Source organism: Monodelphis domestica, chromosome 2, assembly GCF_027887165.1.
Source record: "Monodelphis domestica isolate mMonDom1 chromosome 2, mMonDom1.pri, whole genome shotgun sequence".
Taxonomy (NCBI): domain Eukaryota; kingdom Metazoa; phylum Chordata; class Mammalia; order Didelphimorphia; family Didelphidae; genus Monodelphis; species Monodelphis domestica.
This window is the reverse complement of record NC_077228.1, coordinates 304505600-304519347: the sequence shown is the minus strand read 5'-3', so window position 1 is coordinate 304519347 and position 13748 is coordinate 304505600. Positions and strand designations below refer to the sequence as shown.

Here is a 13748-nt window from a genome sequence, read left to right as displayed (position 1 = left end):
TTAACTAATTTCAATTAAAGAAATTATAGCATTCCTGCAGAAATGTCCAGGCTACCCTTTAAATAAACTGGCAGAATGCCTTTGAAATTCTTGAGCAGCTTTCAAAGACAGCTACTTCCAAGAAAACATGAAGACCTGAAAGGGAGTTGCATCTGAAGTCTGCCCCCCACAGCTGAGAAAATTGAGACCTGTTATGTAAAATGACTTGCCTCAGGTCATATACTTGATTAGTGTCAGAACTAAGAAAAGAACTCAGTTCCCCAGACATTTTGCCTTTTTTACTATATGATGCTGCCTATAAATTAGACAAGATTAGAAGATTTTAGTTACCGGTGTTTATAAAGATTAAGCATCATCTGTTTGTGTGTATATTTCTTTTTTTGTGAGGGTCCAAAGAAGTAGTAGCAAATCTATGAATTTATCAGTCTAGAGAATTCTAGGCAAAGGAACCCACTCCACAAATGCTGATCTGGGAATGTTTTGAAACTTAAAGCCTTAGCTGTATGGAAGTATTTAAAGGTTAAGTTGTTTAGAATCATATAGTTTGGTCTGTATAAAAATTAAGATTTAAACCCAGACCTTCCCTCAGAAACATCTGATGAGCCACTATTTTATAAATGCACATAATGAAATATTATTACCCAATTAAGGTAGTTGGTTAAATTATAGCTTAAAATTTTTTTAAAGATAATCATCAATTTTCAAATAACAGGATTTTGAGTATATAATCAGGTAATTAAGAAAACAATGAATAAATAACATGATTATCTCCATCTTTCTTAAAGACTATTAAGAGTTTCATGCAAGAGATATGTTACTGAAAGTTATATTGAGAAGTAGGTGCTTTTTTTCAATACAAAGAATTTTTTACCTCTAAATGATCTCTTCTGTGGAACTGTGAGACTTGTGCTCCTGTGTTTATTTTTCATGCCTGTTCAATTTCAGCATTTTAATAGAACTTCTCCTTTCTCAACAGGTGTCTAAGCAGTTGTACAGCATGGGCTGCTATGAGATCTCTCTGGGGGACACAATTGGAGTGGGAACTCCTGGAAGTATGAAAAGAATGTTGGAAAGTGTTATGAAAGAAATCCCAATAAGTGCTCTTGCTGTTCACTGTCATGACACATATGGGCAAGCTTTAGCAAATATTCTCACAGCCTTGCAGGTAAATCCATTCCTTCCTTTCTTTCTTCCTGCTTTCCTTCCACCTTTCCTTTCTTTCCAGGTTGAATTTTGTTGTTGTTGTTGTTTTTTAAGTAAAAATTAAATTTTAGTAGATACATTGTATATATGTGCTTTCCACAAAGGGAAGGACAAGAAAAAAAATAGTTGTGATCATTTTAAATGATTTTCTAACATGATTAGAAATGAACCATGTCCATTTAGGCAGTTAGGAAAAGGATTATAGATATATAAGCTATCATAGTAATGTATAGTAACATTGATTAATGGACACATAACCCATAGAAACCTCAAGTCATTCATATCCTAAAAGAGCTTACATCACCTGAAGATGACAAACAAAACTGCTTTCAAAAGCTACAGTTGAATTCTTCAAACAAATTTAAAAGATTTTTAAAAGTCATTTGAAAGACTATACTTTTCATTGTATATAGCAAAGCAGATGCCAGAACATAAGTTTTGGGATCAAGCAAAAAGTTGAGGCTAAAATTTATTTATAGTAGTGGAATACCCAAACTTACTTTAATTATTAGTTGACTTTGGGAAAGGATTCCTTAGTTCTATTCTGGTTTAGACATTAAAATAGGAAATTTTTTCTTTACCATTAGCAAAGGAAAAATGATATAGTGAGGATCAAGGACATTTGATGAAGGAGAAAGAATGCTGTGAAGGTAGAGCCCAACTCAGTCCATCACCTGGTGAGTTCAGGTTCTTTATAGGATGAAAGGATTTTCAGGGACAATCATTAAACAGTTAAAAAGGGAGGCTTACTTAACTAAAAGATAGAAAATATATTACACAAAGATATTACAATTCTTAGTTCATATGGATGTGGACCCTTTTGCTTCTTTATAACCTGGCTGGGAGGGCATTGTGGTGACTCTTCTTCTGTTACAAGGATAACTGAGTTTGAAGGACCCTAACTCCCAATAGATGAGCATTTTTATTCACTTAGGTGGATAGGAAGTCATGTCAATCTGTCCACAATCAATGAAGAATCTAAGTCATAGTCCCAGGTCATTCAAATGCCACTGACAATTATGTCATCATTTAGAGGAAAATGGTCTAAGTCATGTTGGGGCAGAGGAAGAGAATCCTGGTGGATATTGCTTTAATCATAGATGGCTACTAAAATTAAAAAAGGTGAGATGTTTTCAAAACCTAGAAATTTTGACAGTCCCCTCAAGGTCATTAAAAGTGTCCTCTTTCAATTTGGATATGCTGTGCGTATCTCAACCTTGGCAAATTCCAAAAAGAATTTGTCTTTCCAATTCCAACCTCTCTTTTTTTATTGAGACCCTGTTTTTCTAATCATAGAGTTTTATATCTTCACCAAAAAATTTAGTATATCCCTTTCCCTTGAATCAAATATATGATAATTTGCCAACATTTGGTGATTCTATCTCTCCAATATCACTCTCAACAATACTCTATTTTTCCCCCCTTGGCCACCATCCTCATTCTTATCTTTATCATCTTTCTCTTTGACATTGCAATGACCCTTTAATTGGCCTTTATGCCTCAAGAATCATCAACTTTTTTTCCCAATCCATCCCCCACAGAGATACCAAGTTCCAGTCTGATCATCTCATTCTCCTATTAAATAAAATCGAAAAACTCTTTATTGCCTTTAGAATCAAATATAAAATCTTTTATTTGAAATGTATAGCCTTTTAAAACTTGGCTTCAACTTGTGTTTTTGGGCTTATTATTCATTGTTATCCTCTACTGAGTCTATAGACCAGCAAAAATTACACTGTTCAGCATAGACAAGATTGCATCTTTCATCTCTGGTATTTCTGCATAAACATTTTCATGTTTTCACACTTTTGCTTTGAAGACTTACATATCAAATTGCATATTGATCTAATTTTCAGGGGGAGCTTATCAAATTGTTTTTAGAATTTCTATAAACTTTTATTGTTTATTGGCATATAAACAATTATTTTCCTTGTGGTCTCTGAAAAAATCAATCCTAAAATGTGAGATGACCAAATAGTCTACAAAACAATGCTTCTTATAGCCTTTGGGCATATAATAAAAACAACATTGCCACTTCCTTTGATTCTCTAGAGAGTAATTGTGAGCCATTTATTTTCCTTTATAGCAAGAATTCCAAGATTGATGTGATTTAGCAATATGTTCAAGCATTGGTCATTGGACAAGGATCTCATATTCAGAGTCCCAAAAGTAAAATAAAAATTTATAGATGGCATAAAATAGAAGTTCTTAACTTGCTTAATGTGGGGTCTGAGAATTCTTAAAAATGATAACTATATTTTACTATGATTTATCTCTTTTGTATTCCAACATATTTTATTTAATGCATTTAAAAACATTATGAGAAGGAATACGAAGGTTTCAGCAGATTACCAAAGGGGCACATATCCCCAAAACATTTAAAAATCTTCATATAAAAACTGTGATTCTTCTTACTCTCTTTGCTCCTCCCTCCACTCCATTAGTGACCACTTTGCCATTGTCAGTGGAGAAACTGAGGTTGCTACACACGTCTTATAGGCATTTTACCTTTTAATTTGTTTAATGGCCTGGTATAACCAAAGAATTAATCACCAAGTGATCAATTGACAAGTGATGAATAGTCTTCTCTTGCCCTTCTACAATACAACAGTTGGTGATCTCATTAGTTACCATGAATTTAATGACTATTGTTGTCCCAATGATGCCCAAATCTACCTGCCCCAACCTCTTTGCTGACCTCAGTATCACATTTTTACCTGACATTCAGAAATCTCAAACTGGATATCTACTATATATCATTTAAAAAAATTTATAACATTTACATTTTTTCCAGATTACATCTCAATACAATTTTATTATAAATTTTCTGATATTTTGCAATCCATGTTCTCTCTTTTCTGCCTTTCCCCTCCTCTCTCCTCAAAAAGTCAGGCAATATGATATTGTTTGTGTATGTGTGTGTATATATATATATATATATTTATAAATATATATTTCCATGTTCTTCATGTTGTGAGAGAAGACACATTGATTATACTAGAGAAAAATTCATGTAGAAATAAAGTAAAGAATGATATATTTAATTTTGCATTTGGACTCTGTTCCTTTTTTGGTGATAGATATCCTTTTTTGTGATTAGTCTCTTGGATTTGTTCTGAATCCTTGCCTTGTTGATAATAGTTAAATCATTCACAGTTGGTCATCATACATTATTGTTGATGTGTACAGTAACAACAAACTGTGTACAGTAGCAAAGAGCATTCTCCTTTTTATTCTCACTTCTATTTGCATTACTTCATATGTCTCTCCTTGTTTTGTGTTTTTTTTTTGTGATTATGTTGTTTCATTCAATTGTATTTCATTATAAGCATGTACTACAACTTGTTCAGCCATTCCCTAATCGATGGAAATCCTTTCAGTTCCTAATTTTTTGTCAGCACAAAAAAGAGCTGCTATAAATATTTTTCTACAGATAGGTTATTTCTCCCCTGTTTTAATCTCTTTTTGATGTAAACCTAGCAGGGATATTTTGGGGTTAAAGGGTATGCATAATTTTATGTCCTTTTGGACATGTTCCAGATTATTCTCCAGGACACTTGTATCAATTTACAGCTCTAGTATGTGTCTTAAACTTAATATATCCAAAATAGAATTCTTTCTCTCTTAACTCTCCCTATGGTTATGACTGAAATGTTTTTCTCATCTCACCTTGTAATTCATTATGTAGTCAATTACCTTTCTGCATATAAGTGGAAGGTATAGCTTCATGTGATTTCTGAAATCATGATTGGCCACTGTATTGATGAGAGTTATGAACTCTCTTAGTGCTCTTTTCCTTTTGTTTGGCTATATGTAAATTTTTCTCCTGTTTCTCCATCTGTTCATATGGGTGTTAGATTGTTTTTCAACCACCTTTAGAATGTAGTACCACTTTAACATTTTAGGATTTTCTCAAATTACTTGCCTATCAAAATACTTTTACTTTTAACAAACTATTTTTTAAATCAAACTGGATTGATGGATTCCTTTCTTTCATTTCCCCAGTAGATAGAATGCTTGGGCTTCATGCAGAAGACTCTTCTTCTGGAGTTTGAATGTGGCCTCAGACACTTAGTAGTCATGTGACCTTAGATGAGTTACCTAACCCTGTTTGCCTCAGTTTCCTCATTTGTAAAATGAGTGAGTGGGAGAAGGAAATAGGAAATTGCTCCAGTATCTTTACCAAGAAAACCCTAAATGGGGTACCCATTAGTCAGATAAGACTAAACGAACAGCAACATTGACAATCTTTCTTTTATTTTTTAGTAGACTTGTTTTATTGGTCAATCATCTTGAGCCTTTATCTTGAAGTCCTTTCCATGTGTATAGCTATGAGACCACTTCTCTGCCATATTATACTTAAAAGAAGTGTAGTATACACACACACACACACACACATATATATATATGTATATGCATACACACAACACATACATAATTATATATGTGTATGTATATAGATACAGATCTAGATATAGATATAGGGAGAGGCAGCACCTTATGTTTAACCTTTATGGTTTTGACTTATAGAAATTATTTTATGGAGAAAAGATGATTATTATCTAATTCTGATTAATTTTTCTAGTTATGAGATACAGTTGTGACTGGAAATTTAGATTTCTATCATCTTTTTCTTCAAATTATATTAATTTTTTTTCCAGATTACATGATAATACAACTTTTATTATTTGTTTTCTGACATGTTGAGATCCATGTTCTCTCCCTTTCTCCTATCTCTCTCCCCTTCTCAACATAGCAGGCAACATATAAGGTGTTCACATGTTTTCATGCAATACATATGTCCATGTTCATTATATTGTGAAAGAGGACACATCATATGAATTAGGGAAAAATTCATAGAGGAAATAAAGTGAAAAATGTTCTATTTTAATCTGAATCCAGACTCTGTCTTTTCCTTCTATGGTGGTAGATATTCAAATTTAATTTTAAGTTTCCTCATTTTTGAGAATTACCTGAATAATCTTACATATAAAATCAAGGTTTCAAAATATTAAAATACTCATTATTTCTAATTATACAAGATAGAGTGGTACTTTTAAGCCTACATAAAATTTGGACATACTTTATATTTATTTTTAAATTATTTTCCCTTCTGAAAGTATTGTGCTTAATCAATGTTATCAAAAACTATTTAAATCTAGACTAGAAAACTAAAAGCTTATAGTTTTTAAAGATGTACTATATTTGTACAGTTCAAATTAGTCTTCTGCCTTGTATTTGATATTTTATTTCTAGTCTCTGTGCCTTTGCAAATGTAGTTCCCTATGTCTAGAATGCACTTTCTTCTCCTTTCCGTATTATGAAATGCCTAGCATATTTGTACCACAATTCAAGTACCATCTATTCCTTCAAACCTTTTCTGATCCTCCCAGCAATTAATGCTTTTCTTTCTCTCTGTGTGTCTGTTTCTCTCATATACACACACATTTTTAGGTGCATTGTATTTTTTATATGAGTATGCAATGAGCAATATTTTAAAAATATAAGCATCTTGAAATCAGAGACTGATTTTTAAAACTGATTTAAATCGGATATAACAATTTAATGTTAAAGAGACCAAATGTCACAATTGTGTATACCAAAAATTTGGAGACAAAAGAAAAAGGTGTACCCTAATGATTGATACAGAACATTCTTCTATTCTTGTCTACAATTCAATCACCAACATGCCACAATGTAAAGAATATTGGTTTGGGGACAATGAAACAACTATTCAGATTCCTTATTAGCTTTATGAACTTTGGCAATTGGTCTCAATTTTCTGGGTCTCAGTTTCTTCATCTGTAATATTAGTGAGTTTAACTTCATTACTGATAAGATCCTTTTCAGCTCTAAATGAATGATTTATGATTAGTGCCATTTGCCATTTTAATTGAGGTATTCCTGTATAAGGACATCTTATCTGCCCTTGGGAAAACACAGGGTTGTTCAGAGGGAGAAGAGAAACAAGTACCTCATAAACTGCCTAGCCTAATGAGCAAATTCAAGCCCAGAACGTTCCCAAGGAGAAATTCCAGAAGGGTATACGAGTAGTGATTTGTGATTCACTTACTGAGCAGCTCCACTCTCATGTGGCCCCATGTAGGGACAATTTATGGTCAAAGTGGGGTAAGCATGACTTTCTTCTTCTTCTTCTTCTGGCAGCTGTACAACCTGGATGCAAGCTTGTATTTGGATGGTGTAGTGAATACTGGTGATATAGGGGTCCCCACACTGTGTCTTAAAAATATAGTGGAAAATTTCTAAACAATGCTGAAATAAGAAAATTATTCTTTTCCTTAAGGTATTTTATTAACATTTTTGTGAGAACTTGTTTAGAGAGTTCTTAGAAATAAAGGGAAACTAATTGGGTATTTAGTGAGTTTGAGGTTTAAAATTTCAGTAAATATCATTTCTTATAATGAATATTTTTGAACAGTCTTAAAAATGGCTAAATACACCTCTTGTTTATAATTTGATATCATTTTATTACTCCAAATCTTTACATATCCAAATAAAACTAGTATCTCCATATATAAAGAAAAAGAATATAATACACAAATGTAATCACAGATATGCTATCTGTTTAATTTCCTTTTCTTCATATCTACAGAATAAATCCTGTTCACTAATGTCCCAACCCTCTATCCCCTCCCTGAATCACATAAGATAGCATCATAGAGCCCAACATATTCATATAAATTATCTTTCATGTTTTATCTTTCTGCAGGTAACTTTCTCAGTTTATTCTTCTAGAATTAATTATGTGCCTATGTCTAATATTCTTCTGATGCTACTCATTTCACTGTTCATTATCTCATGTACTGCTATTCAGGTTTCTTTTTAAAAAAATCAGTTTGTGGATTGAGAGCCAGGCCTAGAGACGGGAGGTCCTGGGTTTAAATCTGACCTCAGACACTTCCCAGCTGTGTGACCCTGGGCAAGTCACTTGATCCCCATTGCCTAGCCCTTACCACTCTTCTGCCTTGGAGCCAATACACAGTATTGACTCCAAGATGGAAGGTAAGGGTTTAAAAAAAAATCAGTTTGTCCATCACTTCTTATGGTGAAGTAGTATTCCATCACGATCACATACCATGATTTGTTTAACCATTCCCCAAGCATTTGCTCAATTTCCAATTCTTTGCTGAGAGAGAGAGAGAGAGAGAGAGAGAGAGAGAGAGAGAGAGAAAGAGAGAGAGAGAGAGAGACAGAGAGAGAGAGAGAGAGAGAGACAGAGAGAGAGAGACAGAGAGAGAGAGAGAGAGAGGCAGGCTCTAAATATTTTAGAACAATATAGGTTCTTTTCACCTTTCCCTAATTTCCTTGGGAAATTGACCAAGCAATAGTATTGCTGGATATAAGAGTATTCACAGTTTTATAACTCTCTGGGTGCAATTCCAAATTGTTTTCCTGTTCAAAGCTCCATCAACTGTGTTTTAGTGCCCTTGTTTTTCATGCTTCACCTTCAACATTTATCACTTTACCTTTTTGTCATTTTAGCCGGTTTGGTTGATATTATTTTAGAAGGGAAGTGATGGGCATGTATGGTATTTGGGAAAGAATATGATTAAAGATTTAGAAGATCAGAGCTAAAATCTCTGCTCTATCATTCATTACTTTTGAACTTATGCAAATCATTTAAACACTTTTGTTCTTATATTTCTGTTCAATACCACCATCAATTCTATAATCTTGCAATTATTCAATTCATTTGATAATATTCACAAGATCCATTTTATCTAAATTAGGAATCACAGTGTAGTTTGGAAGCATATACCCAAATGTTATTGAACATTCATCTGCTCATGTGTGGTAGTATGTTAAAAAAATCAAGATAAGCAAAAAAAGTATTAATGTTCTTATAATATAAGGCATTTGTTTAATGTTTTAAGGTTAAAGCATTCTCCACAGTAATCTTATAAGGTACGGACAAAGAAGTTTTGGATGAAAAAATTCTTTGTTAAATTTACATAATAAGTCAAAGAGCTAGAATTTGAATTCTGATAGACCCAGTGCCCCTCTCACTGAAAACTCTGACTATAGTTCAAGGACTAATTGACTTTTATGCAATGTGATGAATATATATATATATATATATATATATATATATATATATATATATACATTTTTTTTCCAGTTGATGAAAGTAATATCTCAAAGGTAAAGTTTTTAGATTTAAAATTTTTCTGAACTCATCCTTTCCTTAGAAGGGATAACAGGAGGTCAAAAATATCCCGAATGAAATCTATATGAAATTTGCCTACAAAATTCCCATACAAATACCAATTCTGAATTTTCACTATAAAAATATTTTGAGTGCAATTAGAAAAGTAATTGATTTTTAAGAACCTCTCACTGTGTCTCTCTTTCTTTATGTCTCTATCTAGCTGGTTCTCTTCCTTCCTTCCTCCTAACCTCACAACTCAGTTAAAAAAATCCATGCCCTATTCTTTTTGTTCCCATAACACAGTCAAAGATCAGGCCATTGAAACATTTTTATTTTCTATGAGGCCAAAAATCAATAAGTAAAGATTAACCTCAGTCTCCGTGTGCACAGTTGCTAGGCAGACATTTCAAAAAAGAATGTAAAGATCAAGTCCAGTGAGGGCTTATTTTGACTTGATAACACATGTGCACAAATCCTTATTTATCCTTTGGAAGTAAGGATAGAACTTTACATTAAAGTAAGAGAAAGAGAAATTGGAACCTAGAATAGGAGATACTTATGTTTTTGGTTTTTTTCTGAACATTGGAAAACTTCCAAGACTCTATTCATTCACTTTCAGTATTAATACCACCAAGTTCCTGGGTGTAACTTCATTTTACCATTGCTAATAGGAATCATTACCTGTACCTGTTAGAAAGTATATAACCTGAGTTGCTGTAGCCTCCTTTCCCCAAAGACTGTACTTCAATTCAATTCAAGGTGCATTTTTAGTGCCTAGTATATACAAAGTATTCTGATATACTTGGAGGGTTTGAATACAAAAACAATCCTTTCTTCCTGCCCCATGGAGCTTATGTTCTACCTACAGACGAGAAAGGTGATAGTGGCAGAGCACAATAAGTGCACAAGAAATTGGTGGTGGTAGTCTCTCAGTGATCGAGAATGACAATAAAGCCTACTGCACCTGGTATTCCCAGGCAGTCTCCCATCCAAGTACTAACCCAGCCTGACCCTGCTTAGCTTCTGAGATCAGACGAGATAGGACGCGTTCAGGGTGGTACAAGAAATTAAAAAGAAATAAATACACAATTATGTAGAATAATTTTAAGACCATGGTAATAACTAGGAGAATTCGGGAAGTTCTCCTTTAGGATGAAGAATGAGAGTTGTGCTTTAAAGAAAGCCAATAATTCTGAGAGTTAGAAGTGAGTTTGGAAAAGGATTTCTGAAAGCTTCTGGCCAAGTTTTATTTTAATTAGCCTTTCCTCTATATCCTTGAATTGCAGGCACATATTGCATTGTAACACAGCTTTTCCACCTTAATCAGACCTTTTAGTGAATGAGTCCTATTGGCATATTCTTCAAGAAACCAAGACTACTTCCAATGATTTCAATGTCTTTGAAGTAGGACTACAGTGGCTATTTGGACACAAGTCAAGTATTAATAAGAAGAGTAATAATTATTGTGATGATGATGAATTAGCACTTATAAACAATTTAAGGTTTCCAGAATACTTTGCAAGTATTATCTTATTTGATGCTCAAACTTGGAATGAAGGTCCTATTCTTCTGTAGCAGATGAGGAAACTGAGGCACAGAAAGTTTAAGTGATTATACAACTACTAAGTGTCTGAGCTAGAGATTCAATTCAAGCTTTCCTGACTCCAAGTCCAGAATGTTCTTTAATGTGTCACCTAGCTGCCCATATGGCAATATTGCATCATAATGGATTCAGTCATGAAAGTTTTTAATTGTTTTTATTTACTGGTTGTGTGACTATGGGCAAGCCATTAAATTTTTCTTTCTTTTTTATGATACAAATTTTATTTTACCAATTACATGTAAAAAATGTCCAATTACGTTTCTAAAGTTGTATGATTCAAATTTTCTCCCACTATCCCTCCCCTACCCACTCTCTGAGTAGACAATCAATTTGATGAGGGTTATATATGTATTATCATGCAAAACACATTTCCATGTTGATCATTTTTTGCAAGAGAATAATCAGATGAAACCAAGGCTCCAAAACATCCAAATAAACTAAAGTGAAAAAACATACTCTTTGTTATCTGCATTCTGACTCCAACAATTCTTTCTCTGTAAGTAAATAGCATTCTTTTTCATAAATTCCTCAGAATTGTACTGGACTATTGAATTGCTGAAAGTAGCTAAGTCTATCACAGTTGATAAATCCACAATATTGCCATCACAGTGGACAATGTTCTCCTGATTCTACTTATTTTACTCTGCATCAGTTCATGTAGGCTTTTCCAGCTCTTTCTAAAATCATCCTATTCATCATATCTTACAACAATAGTATTTAATCACCATCTTATACCACAATTTGTTCAGCCATTCCCCAATTGAGGGACATCTTTTTAATTCCCAATTCTTTGCCACAACAAAAAAAGAGCAGCTATAGAATCTTGCACAAGTAGTTTCTTCTTTATTAAAAAAAAAACATTTGGGGTAAAAACCTAGTTGTGGTACTTCTAGATCAAAGAGTTTGCATCCTTTTATAACCCTTTGGGCATAGTTTCAAATTTTCCTCTGGAAGGGTTTGATAAGTTCACAACTCCATGACAGCAACGCATTAGAATCCTAATTTTGTCTCATTCTATGTCTCATTTATCATTTTTTCCATTACTTTCAAACAGGTATGAGGTAGTATTTCAGAGTAGTTTTAATTAGCATTTCTCTAGTCAAGAGGGTCTTCGGACATTTTTCATATGATGATCAATAGCTTTGACTTTTTTTTATCCAAAAACTAGTTATTCATAAACCTTGATCATTTTTCAATTGAGGAATGGCTTACATTCTTATACATTTGACTTATGTCTTTATATACTTGAGAAATGAGACCTTTATCAGAATTTTGTTGTAAAATATTTTTGAGTTTCCATTCTAATCTTGGTTATATTGTTTTTTTTTGTACAAAACCTTTTTAATATAATTTAGTCAAAATTATTCATTTTATATCTTATAATGTTCTCTTTCACTTTTTTGGTCATAAATTCTTTACTTCTTGATAGATCTGAAAGTTAAATGGTTCCCCTGATTTACCTAAAATCAACCTTTATGTCTAAATGCTATATCCATTTTAACTTCATCTTTGTATATGATGTCAGTTATGACTCTATAGCTAATTTTTGCCATATTGTTTTCCAGTTTTCCCAGCAGTCTTTGTCAGTGAGTTTTTTTCCTAAAAAACAGATCTATCAGTTTATTAAATATTAGTTTGTCTTTACCCTATATCTATTCTATTGATCATCCATTCTATTTCTTAGCCAGTACCAGATTATTTCGATGGTTACTGCTTTGTAGTAAAGTTTAAGTTCTGAACACCATTCTTCATATTTTTTTTCATTAATTCCTTTGGTATTAAGAGAAAAGAAGATGTTCTTCCAGGTGAATTTTGTTATTATTTTTTCTAGTTCTATAAAATAGGTTTTTTATAGTGTGATTGCTAAGACATTGAATAAATAAATTCAGGTAGAAATATAATTTTGATTATATTAATTTAGCTTTTCAATGAGCAATTAATGTTTTTTTCCAATTAATTACATCTAACTTTATTTGTGTAAAAGGTGTTTTGTAATTGTGTTCATATACTTTCTGTGTTTTTCTTGGAAAATAGGTTCCCAAGTATTTTTTGTTGCTATAGTGATTTTAAATGGAATTTTTCTTTCTAACTCTTGCTGCTGGATTTTGTTGGAAATATATTAAAATGATTTATATGATTTTATTTTGTTTGCTGAAACTTTACTAAAGTGTTTAATTATTTCAAATAATTTTTTAGTTCTCTAGGATTCTCTAACTATATCATATGCAAAGAGTGATCATTTAGGTTCTTCATTGTCGACTTTAATTCCTTTGATTTCTTTAACTTATCTTTTGGCTGAAATTGCCATTTCTAATACAACATTAAGTAATAATGGTGAAAATGAGCATCCTTGCTTCATTCCTGATCTTACTGTGAAGGCTTCTTACTTATCCCTATTGCAGATGATACTTACTGAAGGTTTTAGATAGATACTACTTATTTAAAGAAAGGTCTATGTATTCATAGCAAAAAGCCTTTGACAAAATACAACACCCATTCCTATTGAAAACGCTTTCTAGTGTTTTTAAAAGGAATGTGTGTTTTATTTTGTTGAAGAATTTTTCTGCATATATTGAGATAATCATGTGATTTCTGTTAGTTTGGTTACTGATATGGTCAATTATGCTGTTAATTTTCCTAATATTAATCCAACCTTGCATTCCTGGTTTAAATCTCACCTGGTCATGATGAATAATCCTTCTGATATATTGCTCTAGTAGCCTCTTTGCTACTATTTTATTTAATATTTTTGCATCAATATTCATTAAAAAA

The 13748-nt window shown here is 32.4% G+C and overlaps 1 protein-coding gene across 1 annotated transcript in view; it reads left to right on the top strand.

The window, feature by feature from the left end:
• HMGCLL1 (3-hydroxymethyl-3-methylglutaryl-CoA lyase like 1) overlaps positions 1–13748 on the top strand; it is a 170022-nt gene that overhangs the window by 73479 nt on the left and 82795 nt on the right. Inside the window, exon 6 of the mRNA XM_056818434.1 lies at positions 977–1165. Coding sequence (XP_056674412.1) covers positions 977–1165 — 189 coding nt within the window. The remainder of the gene's footprint in view (positions 1–976; positions 1166–13748) is intronic.